We start from the raw sequence: 18,385 nt of genomic DNA, 5'->3' as shown, positions 1-18,385 counted from the left end.
TCCTCCTCATTCGTTGGGAACATGACGTTATATTGAGGAATGGAGATGGACCTTTCATATGGTGTACAGTATCTCCTCCTCATTTGTTGGGAACATGACGTTATATTGAGGAATGGAGATGGACCTTTCATATGATGTACAGTATCTCCTCCTCATTTGTTGGGAACATGACGTTATATTGAGGAATGGAGATGGACCTTTCATATGATGTACAGTATCTCCTCCTCATTTGTTGGGAACATGACGTTATATTGGGGAATGGAGATGGACCTTTCATATGGTGTACAGTATCTTCTCCTCATTTGTTGGGAACATGACCTTATATTGAGGAATGGAGATGGACCTTTCATATGGAGTACAGTATCTCCTCCTCATTTGTTGGGAACATGACGTTATATTGAGGAATGGAGATGGACCTTTCATATGGTGTACAGTATCTCCTCCTCATTTGTTGGGAACATGACGTTATATTGGGGAATGGAGATGGACCTTTCATATGGTGTACAGTATCTTCTCCTCATTTGTTGGGAACATGACGTTATATTGAGGAATGGAGATGGACCTTTCATATGGTGTACAGTATCTCCTCCTCATTTGTTGGGAACATGACATTATATTGAGGAACGGAGATGGACCTTTCATATGATGTACAGTATCTCCTCCTCATTTGTTGGGAACATGACGTTATATTGAGGAATGGAGATGGACCTTTCATATGGTGTACAGTATCTCCTCCTCATTTGTTGGGAACATGACGTTATATTGGGGAATGGAGATGGACCTTTCATATGGTGTACAGTATCTTCTCCTCATTTGTTGGGAACATGACGTTATATTGGGGAATGGAGATGGACCTTTCATATGGTGTACAGTATCTTCTCCTCATTTGTTGGGAACATGACGTTATATTGAGGAATGGAGATGGACCTTTCATATGGTGTACAGTATCTCCTCCTCATTTGTTGGGAACATGACATTATATTGAGGAACGGAGATGGACCTTTCATATGATGTACAGTATCTCCACCTCATTTGTTGGGAACATGACGTTATATTGAGGAATGGAGATGGACCTTTCATATGGTGTACAGTATCTCCACCTCATTTGTTGGGAACATGACGTTATATTGAGGAATGGAGATGGACCTTTCATATGGTGTACAGTATCTCCTCCTCATTTGTTGGGAAAATTATGTTATATTGAGGAATGGAGATGGACCTTTCATATGGTGTACAGTATCTCCTCCTCATTTGTTGGAAACATGACGTTATATTGAGGAATGGAGATGGACCTTTCATATGGTGTACAGTATCTCCTCCTCATTTGTTGGGAACATGACGTTATATTGAGGAATGGAGATGGACCTTTCATATGGTGTACAGTATCTCCTCCTCATTTGTTGGGAACATGACGTTATATTGAGGAATGGAGAAATACCCCTAAAACGTCATGTTTTCAGGCTTTCCATTATTCTGCACAGGTGATTTGATCAGTTTCATGGTCTTAGTATTTACCACGGCTGTTTCATCTGAGGGAAATCCTGAAAACATGACCCGCTGGTACTTGAGGACTGGAGTTACATTGGTGAAACACTGGTCTACAGTATCTCCTCCACATTTGTTGGGAACATGACGTTATATTGAGGAATGGAGATGGACCTTTCATATGGTGTATAGTATCTCCTCCTCATTCGTTGGGAACATGACGTTATATTGAGGAATGGAGATGGACCTTTCATATGGTGTACAGTATCTCCTCCTCATTTGTTGGGAACATGACGTTATATTGGGGAATGGAGATGGACCTTTCATATGGTGTACAGTATCTTCTCCTCATTTGTTGGGAACATGACGTTATATTGAGGAATGGAGATGGACCTTTCATATGTTGTACAGTATCTCCTCCTCATTTGTTGGGAACATGACATTATATTGAGGAATGGAGATGGACCTTTCATATGGAGTACAGTATCTCCTCCTCATTTGTTGGGAACATGACGTTATATTGAGGAATGGAGATGGACCTTTCATATGGAGTACAGTATCTCCACCTCATTTGTTGGGAACATGACGTTATATTGAGGAATGGAGATGGACCTTTCATATGGTGTACAGTATCTCCTCCTCATTTGTTGGGAACATGACGTTATATTGGGGAATGGAGATGGACCTTCCATATGGTGTACAGTATCTCCTCCTCATTTGTTGGGAACATTACACTATATCAAGGAATGGAGATGGATCTTTCCAGCAAAAGGCGTGAGTATGCAGGTCTGCTTATTCCCCACATTCATCCAATCAGTCAATATATCTTCCATTTGTAGAAGTAAAAGGTTAATATGTTATTGCATCTAGTGATGAATATTTACCTGAGCTGATATCTGGGGAAGAGTCCACCTCTTTACCAGTGTCCATCATTTCATCCTTCTCCATAATTTGCTGATCACCCTTCTCATATGTCTCTTCTTTCTCCTTTTCAACCTCAGTTTTCTTATTAATCAATTCTTCATCCTTAACCAACACAATGACAAAATATAAAACCCTTAGAATGTTAACTTTAAGTTTGCATATTGTACATAGAAGACTGTTATCTTTCAGAGTATGGAATCACTTTCCTACATGCTCAGTCACACCTACCTGACGATGGATAGGGATGGGGTGATCTTCTTGTGTGGAATCCCGGGAATACACAGAACATCTCTCTGGTGGGTTCCCATTACTGGATCCATCTACCTGATCATGGTGTGCGTAGATATGATTTTCCTGTGTGGAATCCCGGGAATACAGAGGACTGGTACATCTCTCTGATTGGTTTCCATTACTGGATCCATCTGCAAGAAACAGATATGCGGGATGAAGAAAGATCTAGGTTGAACGTTCGTTCTGCTCTTTTCAATAAACTGAACTAGCCAGGCAACTACCAAGAATATAATCAATGACAACCTACATACTTTACATCTTGTATTTCTTTTTAAATTAATACAAGGCCATTGGATGAGGCAGAGAGGAGGGACAAATGATGAAAATCTCTACCTTGTCCAATCAGAGAACTTCTTGTGGTCATTGAAAAAAAATTCAAGATGTTCTCTGAATGGTAGACCTGCCAAGAAAGCGACCTGTGTTCAGTATATACTGTAGAAGGTAAGTCGCTTGAGCGGCACTTGGAAGACACCAGCGCTGACTGTATGTACGTCAGTGAATGTCCACATCTCAGGTTAGGAGAAATTAAGTGTTAGATGGAACCAAGCTGGACAAATGTAGGTTTAAAATAAGATCACTCCTGGAGTTTGGCTTTAAGAAAACAACTAAGCAAAAAAAAAAAAAAAATATATATATATATATATATATATATATATATATATATATATATAAATAAATCAGTGCTCTATATAACAATTACAATCACCTTCAGTGTCATCCAGACGAAGCCTCTTCTCAATGTCTGTCACCATCAACCCACTTTCCTCCGTTGACTTCTGATCACCCCTCATATTAACCTCTGCTTCTTCTGCTTTACTCCCAACTTCCATATTCATCAGGTCATCACACTTCCATCACGAAAATATTGAAAAAGAATGACTTAGAAACTCAAAAACAGAACATTAACCTACTGTATGAGATCTGCACTTTATCTGAGAAGATGGCACAGAATAGAGGACCATATATGTTCCACCTACCTGATAGCGTTGAGCATAGTTGTGATCTTCCAGTGTGAAATCCCAGGAATACAGAGGACCGGGACATTTCTCTGGTGGGTTCCCATTACTGGATAAATCTAGTTGATCATGGTATGCGTAGCTATGATCTTCCTGTGTAACGTCCCGGGAATAAAGAGGACGGGAACATCTCTCCGGTTGGTTCTCATTACTGGATCCATCTATTTGATCATGTTGGGCGTAGATATGATCTTCCTGTGTGGACTTTTGGGAATACAGAGGATGGGGACATCTCTCTGGTGGGTTCTCAGTACTGGATCCATCTATTTGATCATGTTGGGCGTAGATATGATCTTCCTGTGTCGAATCCCGGAAATTCAGAGGATGGGTACATCTTTCTGGTGAGTTCCCATTACTGGATCCATTTACATAATCATGGCGTGCGTAGAAATGATCTTCCTGTGTGGAATCCTGGGAATAAAGAGGACGAGAACATCTCTCTTGTGAGTTCCCATTACTGGAACCATCTACCTTATCATGGGGCGCGTAGATATGATCTTCCTGTGTGGAATCCGGGGAGTAAAGAGGAAGGGGACATCTCTCTGGTGAGTTCCCATTACTGGAACCATCTACCCTGTCATGGCGTGCGTAGATATGATCTTCCTGTGTGGAATCCTGGGAATAAAAAGGACGGGAACATCTCTCTGGTGAGTTCCCATTACTGGATCCATCTACCTTATCATGGGGTGCGTAGATATGATCTTCCTGTGTGGAATCCGGGGAGTAAAGAGGATGGGGACATCTCTCTGGTGAGTTTCCATTACTGGATCCATCTACCCTGTCATGGCGTGCGTAGATATGATCTTCCTGTATGGAATCCTGGGAATAAAGAGGATGGGAACATCTCTCTGGTGAGTTCCCATTACTGGATCCATCTACCTTATCATGGGGTGCGTAGATATGATCTTCCTGTGTGGAATCCGGGGAGTAAAGAGGAAGGGGACATCTCTCTGGTGAGTTCCCATTACTGGATCCATCTACCTTGTCATGGTGTGCGTAGATATGATCTTCCTGTGTGGAATCCAGAGGACGAGGACATCTCTCTGGAGAGTTCCCATTACTGGATCCATCTACTTGATCTTGGTGTGCGTAGATGTGATCTTCCTGTATGGAATCCCAGGAATACAGAGGACGGAGACATTTCTCTGGTGGGTTCCCATTACTGGATCCATCTACATTGTCACGGTGTGCATAGATATGATCTTCCTGTGTGGAGTCTCGCGAAAAAAGAGGATGGGGACATCTCTCTGGTGAGTTTCCATTACTGGATCCATCTACCTGATCATGGTGTGCGTAGATATGATCTTCCTGTGTGGAATCCCGGGAATACAGAGGACGGGTACATCTCTCTGGAGGGTTCCAATTACTGGATCCATCTGTAGGAAACACACACACTGACTGAATACATTGTTTCTATGTGTTTATCAGATGATGGGGGATCTAGGTGGACCCTCCGTATTGCTCTCTCCTTTATAATAAAGTCTCCTCTTACCCAGTGATGTGAGGGGCCGCCAACTCTTCATAATGACATGGATAAATTCCTTCTCATTAATTGGCCTCGTCATTTTACCTTCTTCCAGGGAAAGGTCACACCTCATATACGTTTCTTGCTTTTCTGTTCTAAACTCAACTTTTAGATCTATCAGATCTTTACCCTAAGTCAAGAAAATGGGTTGCAAATATAAGAATTAATGAACGACCATAAGGGAAAAAAAACATCAACTTGCAACTTGTCTTTTTGAGTCACATTCATGTTGTAGATGCTCCAACCGACCTGGTAACAGCGCGCATAGTTGTGATCATCCAGTGCCGGATCCCGGGAATACAGAGGAATGGAACAGCTCTCTGGTGGGTTCCCATTACTGGATCCATCTGTAGGAAACACACACACTGACTGAATACATTGTTTCTATGTGTTTATCAGATGATGGGGGATCTAGGTGGACCCTCCGTACTGCTCTCTCATTTACAATAAAGTCTCCTCTTACCCGGTGATGTGAGGGATGGTGTACAGTATCTTCACCTCATTTGTTGGGAACATGACGATATATTGAGGAATGGAGATGGACCTTTCATATGGTGTACAGTATCTCCTCCTCATTTGTCGGGAACATGACGTTATATTGAGGAATGGAGATGGACCTTTCATATGGTGTACAGTATCTCCTCCTCATTTGTCGGGAACATGACGTTATATTGAGGAATGGAGATGGACCTTTCATATGATGTACAGTATCTCCTCCTCATTTGTCGGGAACATGACGTTATATTGAGGAATGGAGATGGACCTTTCATATGGTGTACAGTATCTCCTCCTCATTTGTTGGGAACATGACATTATATTGAGGAATGGAGATGGACCTTTCATATGGTGTACAGTATCTCCTCCTCATTTGTCGGGAACATGACGTTATATTGAGGAATGGAGATGGACCTTTCATATGGTGTACAGTATCTCCTCCTCATTTGTTGGGAACATGACATTATATTGAGGAATGGAGATGGACTTTTCATATGGTGTACAGTATCTCCTCCTCATTTATTGGGAACATGTCGGTAGAACATGTTGACAAACAATTTCCTCCGCTTTACCGGTCTACCATATATTTTACCCTGTTCTCTTACCCGGTGATCTGAGGGGCGGCTGATTGTCCATCATGACGTTCTTGTAGAGATCCTTGTGTCCTAAATACTCCCACTCCTCCATGGAGAAATAGACAGGAATATCCTGACACCTTATAGGAACCTGAGACACACAATGATACAGTCACCATCCAGACACATCCCTTGTCATTTACTGGATAACGTCCCAGAATTTCCGGCACCGCTCGCTTCTCCTGTCAGAAGCTCTGTGATCTTCCTGGTGACTTTTAGAATCGTCTGCTTGTTGTGTTTTTCTAGTATCCAGTATTGAGGATGTAGATGTTGTGATGTCAGATGGTCTATGAGGAAGGCTGTTGGGTGCCCATTGCGCACAAGATGGCTTTATCACTGCAAAATCCTAGGTAAAAAAATAACAACGGTCACTACATCCCATCCCAGAATCCTCCTCACCTCTCCGGTCAGGTCTGTGTTTTATTAATAGAGATAAGAGTGATGTCATGTGACCTTCCAGAATCCTCCTTACCTCTCCTGTAAGGGGGCTCAGGCGTGCTCGCAACTCCACGTGCCCTCCAGGAAGCTGACACTGAGCATTGCCAATAACAGGCAGTGAGACATTTCCCGATCTGTCCCGCCACGGGAGCTTCCTGGCGGGCACGTGGAGTTGCGAACATGCCTGAGCCCAATCGGGTCTGTGTTTTATTAATAGAGATAAGAGTGATGTCATGTGACCTCCCAGAATCCTCCTCACCTCTCCGGTCAGGTCTGTGTTTTATTAATAGAGATAAGAGTGATGTCATGTAACCTCCCAGAATCCTCCTCACCTCTCTGGTCAGGTCTGTGTTTTATTAATAGAGATAAGAGTGATGCCATGTGACCTCCCAGAATCCTCCTCACCTCTCTGGTCAGCAGGTTGATGATCGCCAGGGAGGAGGTTTGGATTTGCCCTACCATGCATCTGCAGTAAACCCCTGGGATTCAAATGTGCCCAAATGGGAATATTCTGGGTTGAATCGGCTTGATCAATTGTTTAAAACCCCCCCATAACGCATGGCATATCCTTTGGCCCACGTCCGGCAGATTAAGAAGAGCCAATAATGGGGGAAATGGATAACCCAGCCCCCTCATTCTAAAGGGGTCTCATTGCAGCCATAGTGTCAGTGTATGGGAAACGATGGGGAAAGAGATTATGGTTAGTTAGGAAACTGTCCTTTACTCCTGCAAATTGCGGTGGTGGGGTGAGGTTCATATAGTATCGTACACCCCTCACATTTTTGTAAATCTTTTCTTCTATCTTCTATCTAGACAAGTGTGTCTTGCCTACAGTCAATCATGGTGGTGGGAGTGTCATGGTCTGGGGCTGCATGAGCTGCCGGCACTGGGGAGCTACAGATCATTGAGGGGACCATGAATGCCAACATGTACTGTGACATACTGAAGCAGAGCATGATCCCCTTCCTTTCGTAGACTGGGCCACAGGGCAGTATTCCAACAGGATAACGACCCCACACATACCTCCAAGATGTCCACTGCCTTGCTAAGGAATCTGAGGGTAAAGGTGATGGACTGGCCAAGCATTTCTCCAGACCTAAACCCTATTGAGCATCTGTGGGGCATCAAACGGAAGGTGGAGGAGCACAAGGTTTCCAACATCCACCAGCTCCGTGATGTCATCATGAAGGAGGGGAAGAGGACTCCAGTGACAACCTGTGAAGCTCTGGTGAACTCCATGCCCTTAAGGCAGTAAGGCAGTGCTGAAAAAAAATGGCGGCCACACAAAATATTGACACTTTGGGCCCAATTTGGACATTTTCACTTAGGGGTGTACTCACTTTTGTTGCCAGCAGTTTAGACATTTATGGCTGTGTGTTGAGTTATTTTGAGGGGGCAGCAAATTTACACTGTTATACAAGCTGTACGCTTACTACTTTACATTGTAGACAAGTGTCATTTCTTCAGTGTTATCATGTGAAAAGATAAAAGAAAAGATTTACAGAAATGTGAGGGGTGTACTGACTTTTGTGAGATACTGTAGCTCTTTAATTACCCAAAAAGTCCTTATTGGAACTATTGGTATCAGCAGGACTTTTGATTGACAGCTCTGGGGCAATCACCTCCTTTTCTGCTTTTTTATTTTTGCGTTTTCTTAATATTTTTTTTTTTTTACTATTATTTTATTACATGGTTGATGTGAGGGCAGCTGTCGCCTTTTTTTATTTTATTTTTATTTTTACATAGCAAAAAATAAAAAATATTTTTTTTTTTTGCACACCTAAACCTATAAAAAAAAGTTGGCTTTTGTTTCATGGGGTCTTTTTTTTGTTTATCTTTTCATTTTGGGGGTATTTTTGGTCTTTCTTGTAAGTTGATAGGGATTTTCTTTAGGTTTGGGGTGTTCAGATACAGAAGGAAAGATGGTTTTAGCTTTTATAATATATAGGATGTCTGTCACATTATCTTCTGGAGATAAAAGACATCACGGTGACTATGGAGGAAGAGGACAGACATGACGGGGGGATTACTGGGTGTAAATAGAAAATAAGATCTTATTACCTCCTCTGCTGCCAGTTCCAGCTACGTCGCTTCTCCACTTCCTCCCCGTAACTTCCTACTTATGTCTGACATCACTTCCTGTCTGAAGCTGTCATCACTTCCTGTCCGCACATGACATCACTTCCTTTCTGCACCGTCATCACTTCCTGCCTGTTCCTGACATCACTTCCTGCCTGCTCCTGACATCACTTCCTGTATCTCACATCACGCCCTGCGCACGTTCTCTGCTAAAGTCGCTGAGATCGCCACCTGCTGGTCAACTTGCAAATTGCGACCGAGAAATGATCGGACCAATGTTGGAAAGTTCGAGAAGATTGGAAAGTCCGACGTTCAGACGAATGTTTGGGGAAAACAAACAAACCATTAGCTTATCCCCAAGGCCTCCTATTCACACTTATGGAGCGGATGATAAGGGACTATATACAAGATTTTAGTAATGACAACGTTATCATTAGCAGTAATCAGCATGGAACCAATCACCTTCTATGAGGAGGTGATTTGGCATCTAGATAAAGGAAGGCCCGTAGACGTGGTGCATCTGGATATAGGAAGGCCCGTAGGCGTAGTGCATCAAGATAAAGGAAGGCCCGTAGACGTGGTGTATCTAGATAAAGGAAGGCCCGTAGACGTGGTGTATCTAGATAAAGGAAGGCCCGTAGACGTGTTGTATCTAGATAAAGGAAGGCCCATAGACGTGGTGTATCTGGATAAAGGAAGGCCCGTAGACGTGTTGTATCTAGATAAAGGAAGGCCCATAGACGTGGTGTATCTAGATAAAGGAAGGCCCGTAGACGTGGTGTATCTAGATAAAGGAAAGCCCATAGACGTGGTGTATCTGGATAAAGGAAGGCCCGTAGGCATGGTGCATCAAGATAAAGGAAGGCCCGTAGACGTGGTGTATCTAGATAAAGGAAGGCCCGTAGACGTGGTGTATCTAGATAAAGGAAAGCCCGTAGATGTGGTGCATCAAGATAAAGGAAGGCCCGTAGATGCCGTGTATCTGGATTTTGCATTTGACACCGTTCCCCATAAACGTTTACTGTACAAAATAAGGTCCGTTGGCATGGACCATAGGGTGAGTACATGGATTGAAAACTGGCTACAAGGGGCGAGTTCAGAGGGTGGTGATAAATGGGGAGTACTCGGAATGATCGCGGGTGGGTAGTGGGGGCCCCCAGGGTTCTGTGCTGGGACTATTCCTATTTAATTTGTTCATAAACGTCCTGGAGGATGGGGATGGGGTAAACAGTTCAATCTCTGTATTTGCGGACAATACTAAGCTAAGCAGGGCAATAACTTCTCCGCAGGATGTGGAAACCTTGCAAGAAGATCTGAACAGATTAATGGGGTGGGCAACTACATGGAAAATGAGGTTCAATGTAGAAAAAATTTAAATAATGCAAAATCTGAATGCAATCTATAGACTGGGGGGAGAACCTCTGGGGGAATCTAGGATGGAGAAGGACCTGGGGGTCCTAGTAGATGATAGGCTCAGCAATGGCGTGCAATGCCAAGCTGCTGCAAACAGAATATTGGCATTAAAAAGGGGATCAACTCCAGAGATAAAACGATAATTCTCCCCTCTACAAGACTCTGGTCCGACCGCACCTGGAGTATGCCGTCCAGTTCTGGGCACCAGTCCTCAGGAAGCATGTACTGGAAATGGAGCGACTACAAAGAAGGGCAAAGCTAATAAAGGAGTTATGAGGAAAGGGTGTGAGCTCTGAACTTATTCTCTCTGAAGAAGAGACGCTTGAGAGGGGATATGATTTCAATATACAAATACCGTACTGGTGACCCCACAATATATAAATACCGGACTGGTGACCCCACAATAGGGATAAAACTTTTCCGTGTATGGAAATTTATCAAGACATGTGGCCACTCACTAAAGTTAGAAGAAAAGTAGTTTAAACTTAAACTACGTAGATGGTTCTTTGCTGTAGGAGAGGTCAGGATGTGGAATTCCCTTCCACAGGTGGTGGTCTCAGCGGGGGACATCGATAGTTTCAAGAAACTATTAGATAAGCACCTGAAAGACCGAAAGATACAGGGATATACAATGTAATACTGACATATAATCACACACATAGGTTGGACTTGATGGACTTGTGTCTTTTTTCAACCTCCCCTACTATGTAACCACGTGCGGTTTGGCTGTGCTCACCTATGGGCGTCGCCCGCTATTCTTTGTGCTTTTATTTCCTTCCCTTCCATCACTTCCTGGCCCGCCTCCTAGTTTACTCTCAATGTAGTCCACATTGCCTGAGCAACTTCACAGTTCTCTGAGCTCCCGTTCGCTTGTTACTTGAATATCATGTGCCTGACTACCAAGGCCGTCTTTAATATTGATTGGACCCTGGGCAAAATTTTTCTTGGGGGGCCCCCTCCCCATGCAGTTTCGCTCTCCACCTGCTCTGAGACATACAATAAATAGCAGCTAGACTCTAAATCAGTTTACTGAATCAGATCAGGCAGCTATTGCGATTGGTTGCCAGAGGTTTCAGTGTATCATTACCGCTCACTGACTGGTTGCTAGAGGTTACAGAACACATTACAGCTCACTGGTTAGTTGCTAGAGGTTACAGCACATGAATTCTGCTTGTTGATTGGTTGCTAGAGATTACTGTGATTATGACCTCAGGGGGGCATGATATACATATAAATGCCGCTGGCCGCCTCTATTTACATATGAATGCCGGTAATTTACATGTAAACACAGGGTCTGCAGGTGAGTCATCTGGGACACAGCACAGGACTAAAACCTCAAGGGACGAGGGAATTTAAACCAGGATAGTTGGCAAGTATGAAGCATCTGCTTTGGGCCCCACAACAATTACAGGGCCCAGGGCAGCTGCCCCTTTTGCCCTGCCTTAAAAACTGCCCTGCTGACTACCCATGTACCGACCTGGGTTCTTTCACCATCCGTGCATGTTTGCTGCCCGTCCTGACCTCGGCTTGTCTCCTGGATCTCCTGCTGTTTCAGTCTGCACACGCGAGTGGTCTCTGCGTCCTCAGCTGGGCATACCTGGGTGGGTCGCAACCTTGGTTCAAATCCATTTCCACCATCAGGGGCTCTGTAGAAAAAGCAGGCTGGGGCTTAGACTCCGCGCCCTGGGGAACCAGGAGTTGGCGATCCACAAGGGCTCACTACCGCAAATGCTTGACACAATGATAGATACTGACGGTGAGCCATCTTAGGGCTTGGGCTTTTTGGTACGACCCTAAGGTCGCTTCCACATGTAAACTTGGAATAGTAAGAAAGGAGGAGTGCCTGGTGTCTAAAAGAATACAAGTTTGATGGTAGATTAAGAGGCTTTTAGTGAGAGTAGCGAAAAGTACATCAAGCCAACGTGTTTCGGGAGAGAAGGCTCTCCCTTCTTCAGGGCTTCTGCCGCATGCTATTGCATGGGAAGGATTCCCAAAATGGTTATATATTTGTGAGATTTCGGGCAAAAGACTGACAGAGCCTCAGCTGAGGTTGCAGGGGCAACCCAAACTGAGGTGGCAGTTTAAGTACACCCATGTGAAATGCAGTGTAGCACCTCCTTACCCCTGGGCAGTGTTTGAGGATCAGATGGCTGGAGATGACCAAGTCACTGTAGGTGGGTAGTAGAAACAGAGCTCCACATGGCTCTTGCAAGCCAGAGCAGTGGCAGGAAGGTGCTTTTTGGACACTGGCTGGAAAACGGGCATAAAGTGCGTCGGTTCAAATCTCCACCCAGCAGATGAAATCGGAGCTCAGTCCCTCGGTGTTAATCCCTTTTGCCGTAAAACTGACAGAAGTGGAAAGTTTAAAGGCACCCTGTGTACCGACTCACAGAATGGGTCTTCAGAGACTAGGGCAGGCGCTGGGGCCCAGGGTAGCACTTCTGGACCTGGAAATGCTCTGTGGCTAAATTTTACTAGAACGAGGTCTCAAAATCACCACAAGCGGTACCTACTGCCTTAAGGTCACGCCCAGACTGAATCGCTAGAGGAAAAGTCGGCACTCAGGGTAACAACAACTGGCGGTCTTCCTTTATTGAAATTGTATACTTAGAATATCAGCCGACACGTGTGGAACTGGACCTTCTAGATGCTCCATCTTAGAATAAAAACCCCAAATGGATGACTGTCTATGAGCCAATCACATTCCAATCACCGATCATAAGAGAATGATAGTTATTTGATAAAAAAAGGGAAGAATATTGTAAAGTGTAGCGATGTCTGCTTCATCTTACAAAATCAAACTGATGAACACAATATAATAATATGAATACTTGTTACCCCATGTATTATAAAGAGTGCCCGCTTGTTGCCCTGTGTATTGTCAAGATTGCTCACTTGTTGTCCCATGTATTGTCATGATTGCCCACGTGTTGCACCATGTATTATTCCTTATACTCACTTTTTGACCAAAGGATTCTCATGATTGCCCACTTGTTTCACCATGTATTGTCAAGATTGCTCACTTGTTGCCCCATGTATTGTCGATATTGTTCACTTGTTGTCCCATGTATCATCATGATTGCCCACTTCTTGTCCCATGTATTGTCATGATTGCCCAGTTGTTGCTCCATGTGTGTCCCTAATACCCACTTATTGTCCCATGTATTGTCATGATTGCCCATTTGTTGTCCCATGTATTGTCATGATTGCCCACTTATTGTCCCATGTATTGTGACGATTGCCCATTTGTTGTCCCATGTATTGTCATGATTGCCCACTTATTGTCCCATGTATTGTCACGATTGTCCATTTGTTGTCCCATGTATTTTCATGATTGCCTACTTGTTGTCCCATGTATTGTCATGATTGCCCACTTGTTGTCCCATGTATTGTCAAGTTTGCCCGCTTGTTGTTTCATGTATTGCCACAATTGCCCAGTTCTTGTCCCATGTATTGTCAAGGTTGCTCACTTATTGTCCTGTGTATTGACATGAATGCCGAAATGTTGCCCCATGTATTGTCACAATTGCTGTCCCGTGTATTATGATTGTCCACATGTTGTCCCATGTATTGTCATGATTACCCTCCTGCTGTCAAATGTATTGTCAAGATTACCCCCTTGTTGTCCTGTGTATTGTTATGATTGCCCACTTGTTGTCCTGGGTATTGTCAAGATTTCCCACTAGTTGTCCTATTTATTGCCATGATTGCCCACTTGTTGTCCCATGTATTGTCATGATTGCTCACTTGGTGTGCCATGTATTGTCATGATTGCCTACTTCTTGCTCCATGTATTGTCCCTAATGCCCCCTTATTGTCCCATGTTTTGTCATGATTGCCCACTAGTTGTCCCGTGTATTGTCAAGTTTGCCCACTTGCTGTTCCATGTATTGTCACAATTGCCCAGTTGTTGTCCCATGTATTGTCCCGAATGCCGAAATGTTGCCCTATGTATTGTCACAATTGCTGTCCCATGTATTATGATTGCTCACTTGTTGTCCCATGTATTGTCATGATTACTCACTTTCTGTCAAATGTATTGTCAAGATTTCCCCCTTGTTGCCCTCTGTGTTGTTATTATTGCCCACTTGTTGTCCTGGGTATTGTCACAATTGCCCACTTGTTGTCCCATGCATTGTCATGATTGCTGAAATATCGCCCCATGTATTGTCAAAATAGCTCACTTATTGGCCCATGTATTATGATTGCCCACTTGTTGTCCTGGGTATTGTCAAGATTGCCCGCTAGTTGTCCTATGTATTGTCATGATTTCCCACTTGTTGTCCCATGTATTGTCATGATTGCGGAAATGTCACCCCATATATTGTCAAAATAGCTCACTTGTTGGCCCATGTATTATGATTGCCCACTTATTGTCCCATGTACTGTCACAAATGCTGAAATGTTGCCCCATGTATTGTCACAATTGCCCACTTGCTGTCCCTTGTATTATGATTGCCCACTTGTTGTCCCATGTATTGCCATGATTGCCCACTTGTTGTCCCATGTATTGCCATAATTGCCCACTTGTTGTCCCGTGTATTGCCATGATTGCCCACTTGTTATCCCATGTATTGTCATGATTGCTCACTTGGTGTGCCATGTATTGTCATGATTGCCCACTTGTTGCTCCATGTATTGTCCCTAATACCCACTTATTGTGCCATGTATTCTCATGATTGCCTACTTGTTGCCCCATGTATTGTCAAGTTTGCCCACATGTTGTTCCATGTATTGTCACAATTGCCCAGTTGTTGTCCCATGTATTGCCAAGATTGCTCACTTATTGTCCTATGAATAGTCACGAATGCCAAAATGTTGCCCCATGTATTGTCACAATTGCTGTCCCATGTAATATGATTGTCCACTTGTTGTCCCATGTATTGTCATGCTCACTCACTTCCTGTCAAATGTATTGTCATGATTTTCCCCTTGTTGTCCTGTGTATTGTTATGATTACTCCTTGCTGTCAAATATATTGTCAAGATTGCCCCCTTGTTGTCCTGTGTATTGTTATGATTGCCCAATTGTTGTTCTGGATATCATCAAGATTGACCACTAGTTGTCCTATGTATTGTCAAGATTGCCCCCTTGTTGTCCCATGTATTGTCATGATTGCTGAAATGTCACCCCATGTATTGTCAAAATAGCTCACTTGTTGGCCTATGAATTATGATTGTCTGCTTGTTGCCCCATGTATTGCCATGACCGCCAACCTTAATCAGCCACAGAACCTGTGTAATTAATATGTAATTAATATGTGTTAAAGGGTTTTAAAGGGATGAGGCGGCAACCCTAGGGCTCCTTCTAACACTCTCACTACTCCAGTTCCAGCAATGTCTCCTACTACTACTTCTACTTCCTGCCAACTGTTCTCTGGTCAGAAGTGCCTTGCTTATATACGCTTACATCACTCCCTGTGCCCACCTTACACCACTTCCTAGGCCCACATTACATCACTTCCTGTGCCCATCTTACACCACTTCCTAGGCCCACATTACATCACTTCCTGTGCCCATCTTACACCACTTCCTAGGCCCACATTAAATCACTTCCTGTGCCCACCTTACATCACTTCCTAGGCCCACATTACATCACTTCCTGTGCCCACCTTACACCACTTCCTAGGCCCGCATTACATCACTTCCTGTGTCCAGCTTACATCACTTCCTGTGTTCGCCCGATATAACTTCCTAGGCACGCAATACATCACTTCCTGTGTTCTCCTTACATCGTTTCCTAGGCACATAATACATCACTTCCCGTGTGTGGCCCACCACCTGGTGGACAATATGCAAATTATAACTAAGAGCTTATTTAAGCTGATCTCTGAGTTTCATTTAATTTTAAATACTTTGTGAGGACCAAGCTGGTCCAAACAACTATTTGCCTCAGTAATGGTAGATTTAGATGTGTGTCTCAATCTACACCTTCTCTAAGGCGTGATCAGCCTAAAAAAATAAAGGAAACCAATGCAGCCATCACATCTAATGATTGGTAAGCTGTAACATAGAACTTTTTTTTTTTTTAGTTGGGGTAGTAAAAATGCATCTCAACTGTGAATTATTACAGCCCCCCCCCAACCACATGGCTAAATAATGCCCAAGAGTTGCTCTTAGGGCTGTATGAGCTGCAAATAGCCTCTGCTACATAGTCAGGCCGAGCGCTTCCCCCGCCATTCACAGGAAGCTTTGTATTCTATGAATGGATGCAAAGCAACGTCTGGCTAAGACAGAGTTCATGATATCATCAGACCACCTGACGGGATCAGTAGAGATTCTTTTAATGAAAGTTTTAAAATGACATAGGACAGTAAAGGGTTAATGTATGGTGGATGGGAGGGGAGTAAAGGGTTAATGCAAGGTGGATGGCAGGGGGACGGTAAAGGGTTGACGAACGGCGGATGGGAGATGATAGTAAAGGGTTACTGTACGGTGGTTGGGAGGCGTTCAGTAAAGGGTTACTGTAGGGATCGGCTGTGAACACAAAATGATTACAGGAAAATGGCGGGGGGGGTGGGGGCATGTGGTTATATGACACTCCTCATCTATCCAGTCCCCTAGAAGCCATGTTTGATCCTGGTACAGCCCATACTGCGTGGTTAAAGGTCACATGATGGAATGGGGCGGGATAATGGATGCCTATAGATAAGAAGTTGCTGGTCGGTAATCTTGTTCTTCGGGCCCTTCCGTTGTTGTGTGTAGAGATCCTTCGTAATGTCCTCCACCTTCCACTAGATACCCCTTTAAGAGTCCATCATTGGGTCACAGGTGTGATCCAATATGGAATCTGAGAGTCACCCAATGTAATGTGATCTACAAGTCGCTTATTTCAGGATTTACTGAGGAACTAACACAGCTTGTCCAGACATACCCGGAGGGGTCTTCACCCAGCCAGTAACTTGGGGGCTTATCATTGTGAATAGAGACGATCCAGCTGGTATGTGTCCTCAGAGAGGTGGCCGCCCTAGTATGCATTGTACTAAGGTGGAAGCTTCTGGTTAAATGGGATTCAGTGAGATTTTGTCATTGGTTTGTCTAGGGGGAGGACAATTCCTACACCATGGTTCAGATTCTTCAAAGCCCCAGAGGAAACTCAGAAAATTGAACATTTTAACAGATACTTACCTTAATTTTCCTTTCTTGGAGCCAACCCATAGCAGCATACTACCACATGTACCCTGCCATGCTGGAGCCAGGAAAATATCATTTGGCCAGGCGGTTCACAAGGATCTCTACAAGGACGTCATGATGGACAATCAGCCGCCCCTCACATCACCGGGTAAGAGGAGACTTTATTGTAAAGGAGAGAGCAGTACGGAGGGTCCCCCTAGATCCCTCATCATCTGATAAACACATAGAAACAATGTATTCAGTCAGTGTGTGTGTTTCCTACAGATGGATCCAGTAATGGGAACCCACCAGAGATCCCTTTTTTTATATTCTCGAGATTCCACACGGGAAGGTCACACCATCTCGACTATGAGATTTTATTTGTTAATGTAATTAGTGCTTGTAGTTTGAAGATGTTACTTTCTATTGTCCCGTTGGTTCAGCCTATAAAAGGGATGACCTAATATGGCCTTAAATGGCGTGGGGGTCCCCCCTAGGTCCATATAAGACCCTTATCCGACCACGCAGCCCAGCCAGTCAGGAAAGGGGGTGGGTGATGAGCGAGCGCCCCCCCCCCCTCCTCAGCCGTACCAGGCCGCTTGCCCTCAACATGGGGGTGCTCCCACCCCAAAGCACCTTGTCCCCATGTTGATGAGGACAAGGGCCTCCTCCCGACAACCCTGGCCGTTAGTTGTCGGGGTCTGCGGGCGGGGGGCCCCCTTTAATAAGGGGGCCTCCGGATACCGGCCCCCACCCTATGTGAATGAGTATGGGGTACAATGTACCCCTACCCATTCACCTGTGAAAAAATGTAAATAAAACACAACACATAAGGGTTAAAAATAATTTATTGCACAGCTCCGGGGGTCTTCTTCTGTCTTGGGGGGTCTTCTCTCCGGACTCCTCCACTATCTTCTGCTAGCTCTTTTACTAGCGGAGGAGCCTGGCTTTCTTCTTCCCTGCCGCCCGGGG

The 18,385-nt window shown here is 44.2% G+C and overlaps 3 protein-coding genes across 10 annotated transcripts in view; 2 read left to right on the top strand and 1 right to left on the bottom strand.

The window, feature by feature from the left end:
- Positions 1–18,385, bottom strand: part of LOC143955522 (uncharacterized) — a 433,055-nt gene that overhangs the window by 162,530 nt on the left and 252,140 nt on the right. The window contains exons 1-8 of one of the 5 annotated variants that reach the window (XM_077465562.1): positions 8,871–8,929; positions 6,342–6,717; positions 5,491–5,588; positions 5,209–5,371; positions 3,678–5,092; positions 3,407–3,548; positions 2,638–2,831; positions 2,370–2,511 (exon numbers count right to left, since the gene is read on the bottom strand). The exons of 2 other annotated variants lie outside the window; for them this stretch is intronic. In XM_077465562.1, the coding sequence (XP_077321688.1) occupies positions 2,370–2,511; positions 2,638–2,831; positions 3,407–3,548; positions 3,678–5,092; positions 5,209–5,371; positions 5,491–5,588; positions 6,342–6,423 (2,236 nt within the window). In that variant the 5' untranslated portion in view covers positions 6,424–6,717; positions 8,871–8,929. Of the gene's footprint in view, positions 1–2,369; positions 2,512–2,637; positions 2,832–3,406; positions 3,549–3,677; positions 5,093–5,208; positions 5,372–5,490; positions 5,589–6,341; positions 6,718–8,870; positions 8,930–18,385 lie in introns of those variants that run through there. 2 more of the 5 variants (XM_077465560.1, XM_077465561.1) reach the window with 2 other exon arrangements.
- LOC143955568 (uncharacterized) overlaps positions 1–18,385 on the top strand; it is a 234,219-nt gene that overhangs the window by 179,284 nt on the left and 36,550 nt on the right. The window lies entirely within an intron of this gene.
- Positions 1–18,385, top strand: part of LOC143955614 (uncharacterized) — a 347,615-nt gene that overhangs the window by 305,639 nt on the left and 23,591 nt on the right. Inside the window, exon 1 of one of the 4 annotated variants that reach the window (XM_077465707.1) lies at positions 16,917–17,582. The exons of the other annotated variants lie outside the window; for them this stretch is intronic. The gene's annotated coding sequence lies outside the window, so the exon portion shown is untranslated. Of the gene's footprint in view, positions 1–16,916; positions 17,583–18,385 lie in introns of those variants that run through there. 4 annotated transcript variants of the gene reach the window in all.

The sequence above is a fragment of the Lithobates pipiens genome, unplaced genomic scaffold (genome assembly GCF_037356315.1).
Source record: "Lithobates pipiens isolate NorthernLeopardFrog02 unplaced genomic scaffold, aLitPip1_a1.2 Scaffold_35, whole genome shotgun sequence".
In the NCBI taxonomy this organism is placed as follows: domain Eukaryota; kingdom Metazoa; phylum Chordata; class Amphibia; order Anura; family Ranidae; genus Lithobates; species Lithobates pipiens.
Note: the sequence above shows the minus strand (reverse complement) of the source record. Positions and strands in the feature narration are given on the sequence as shown.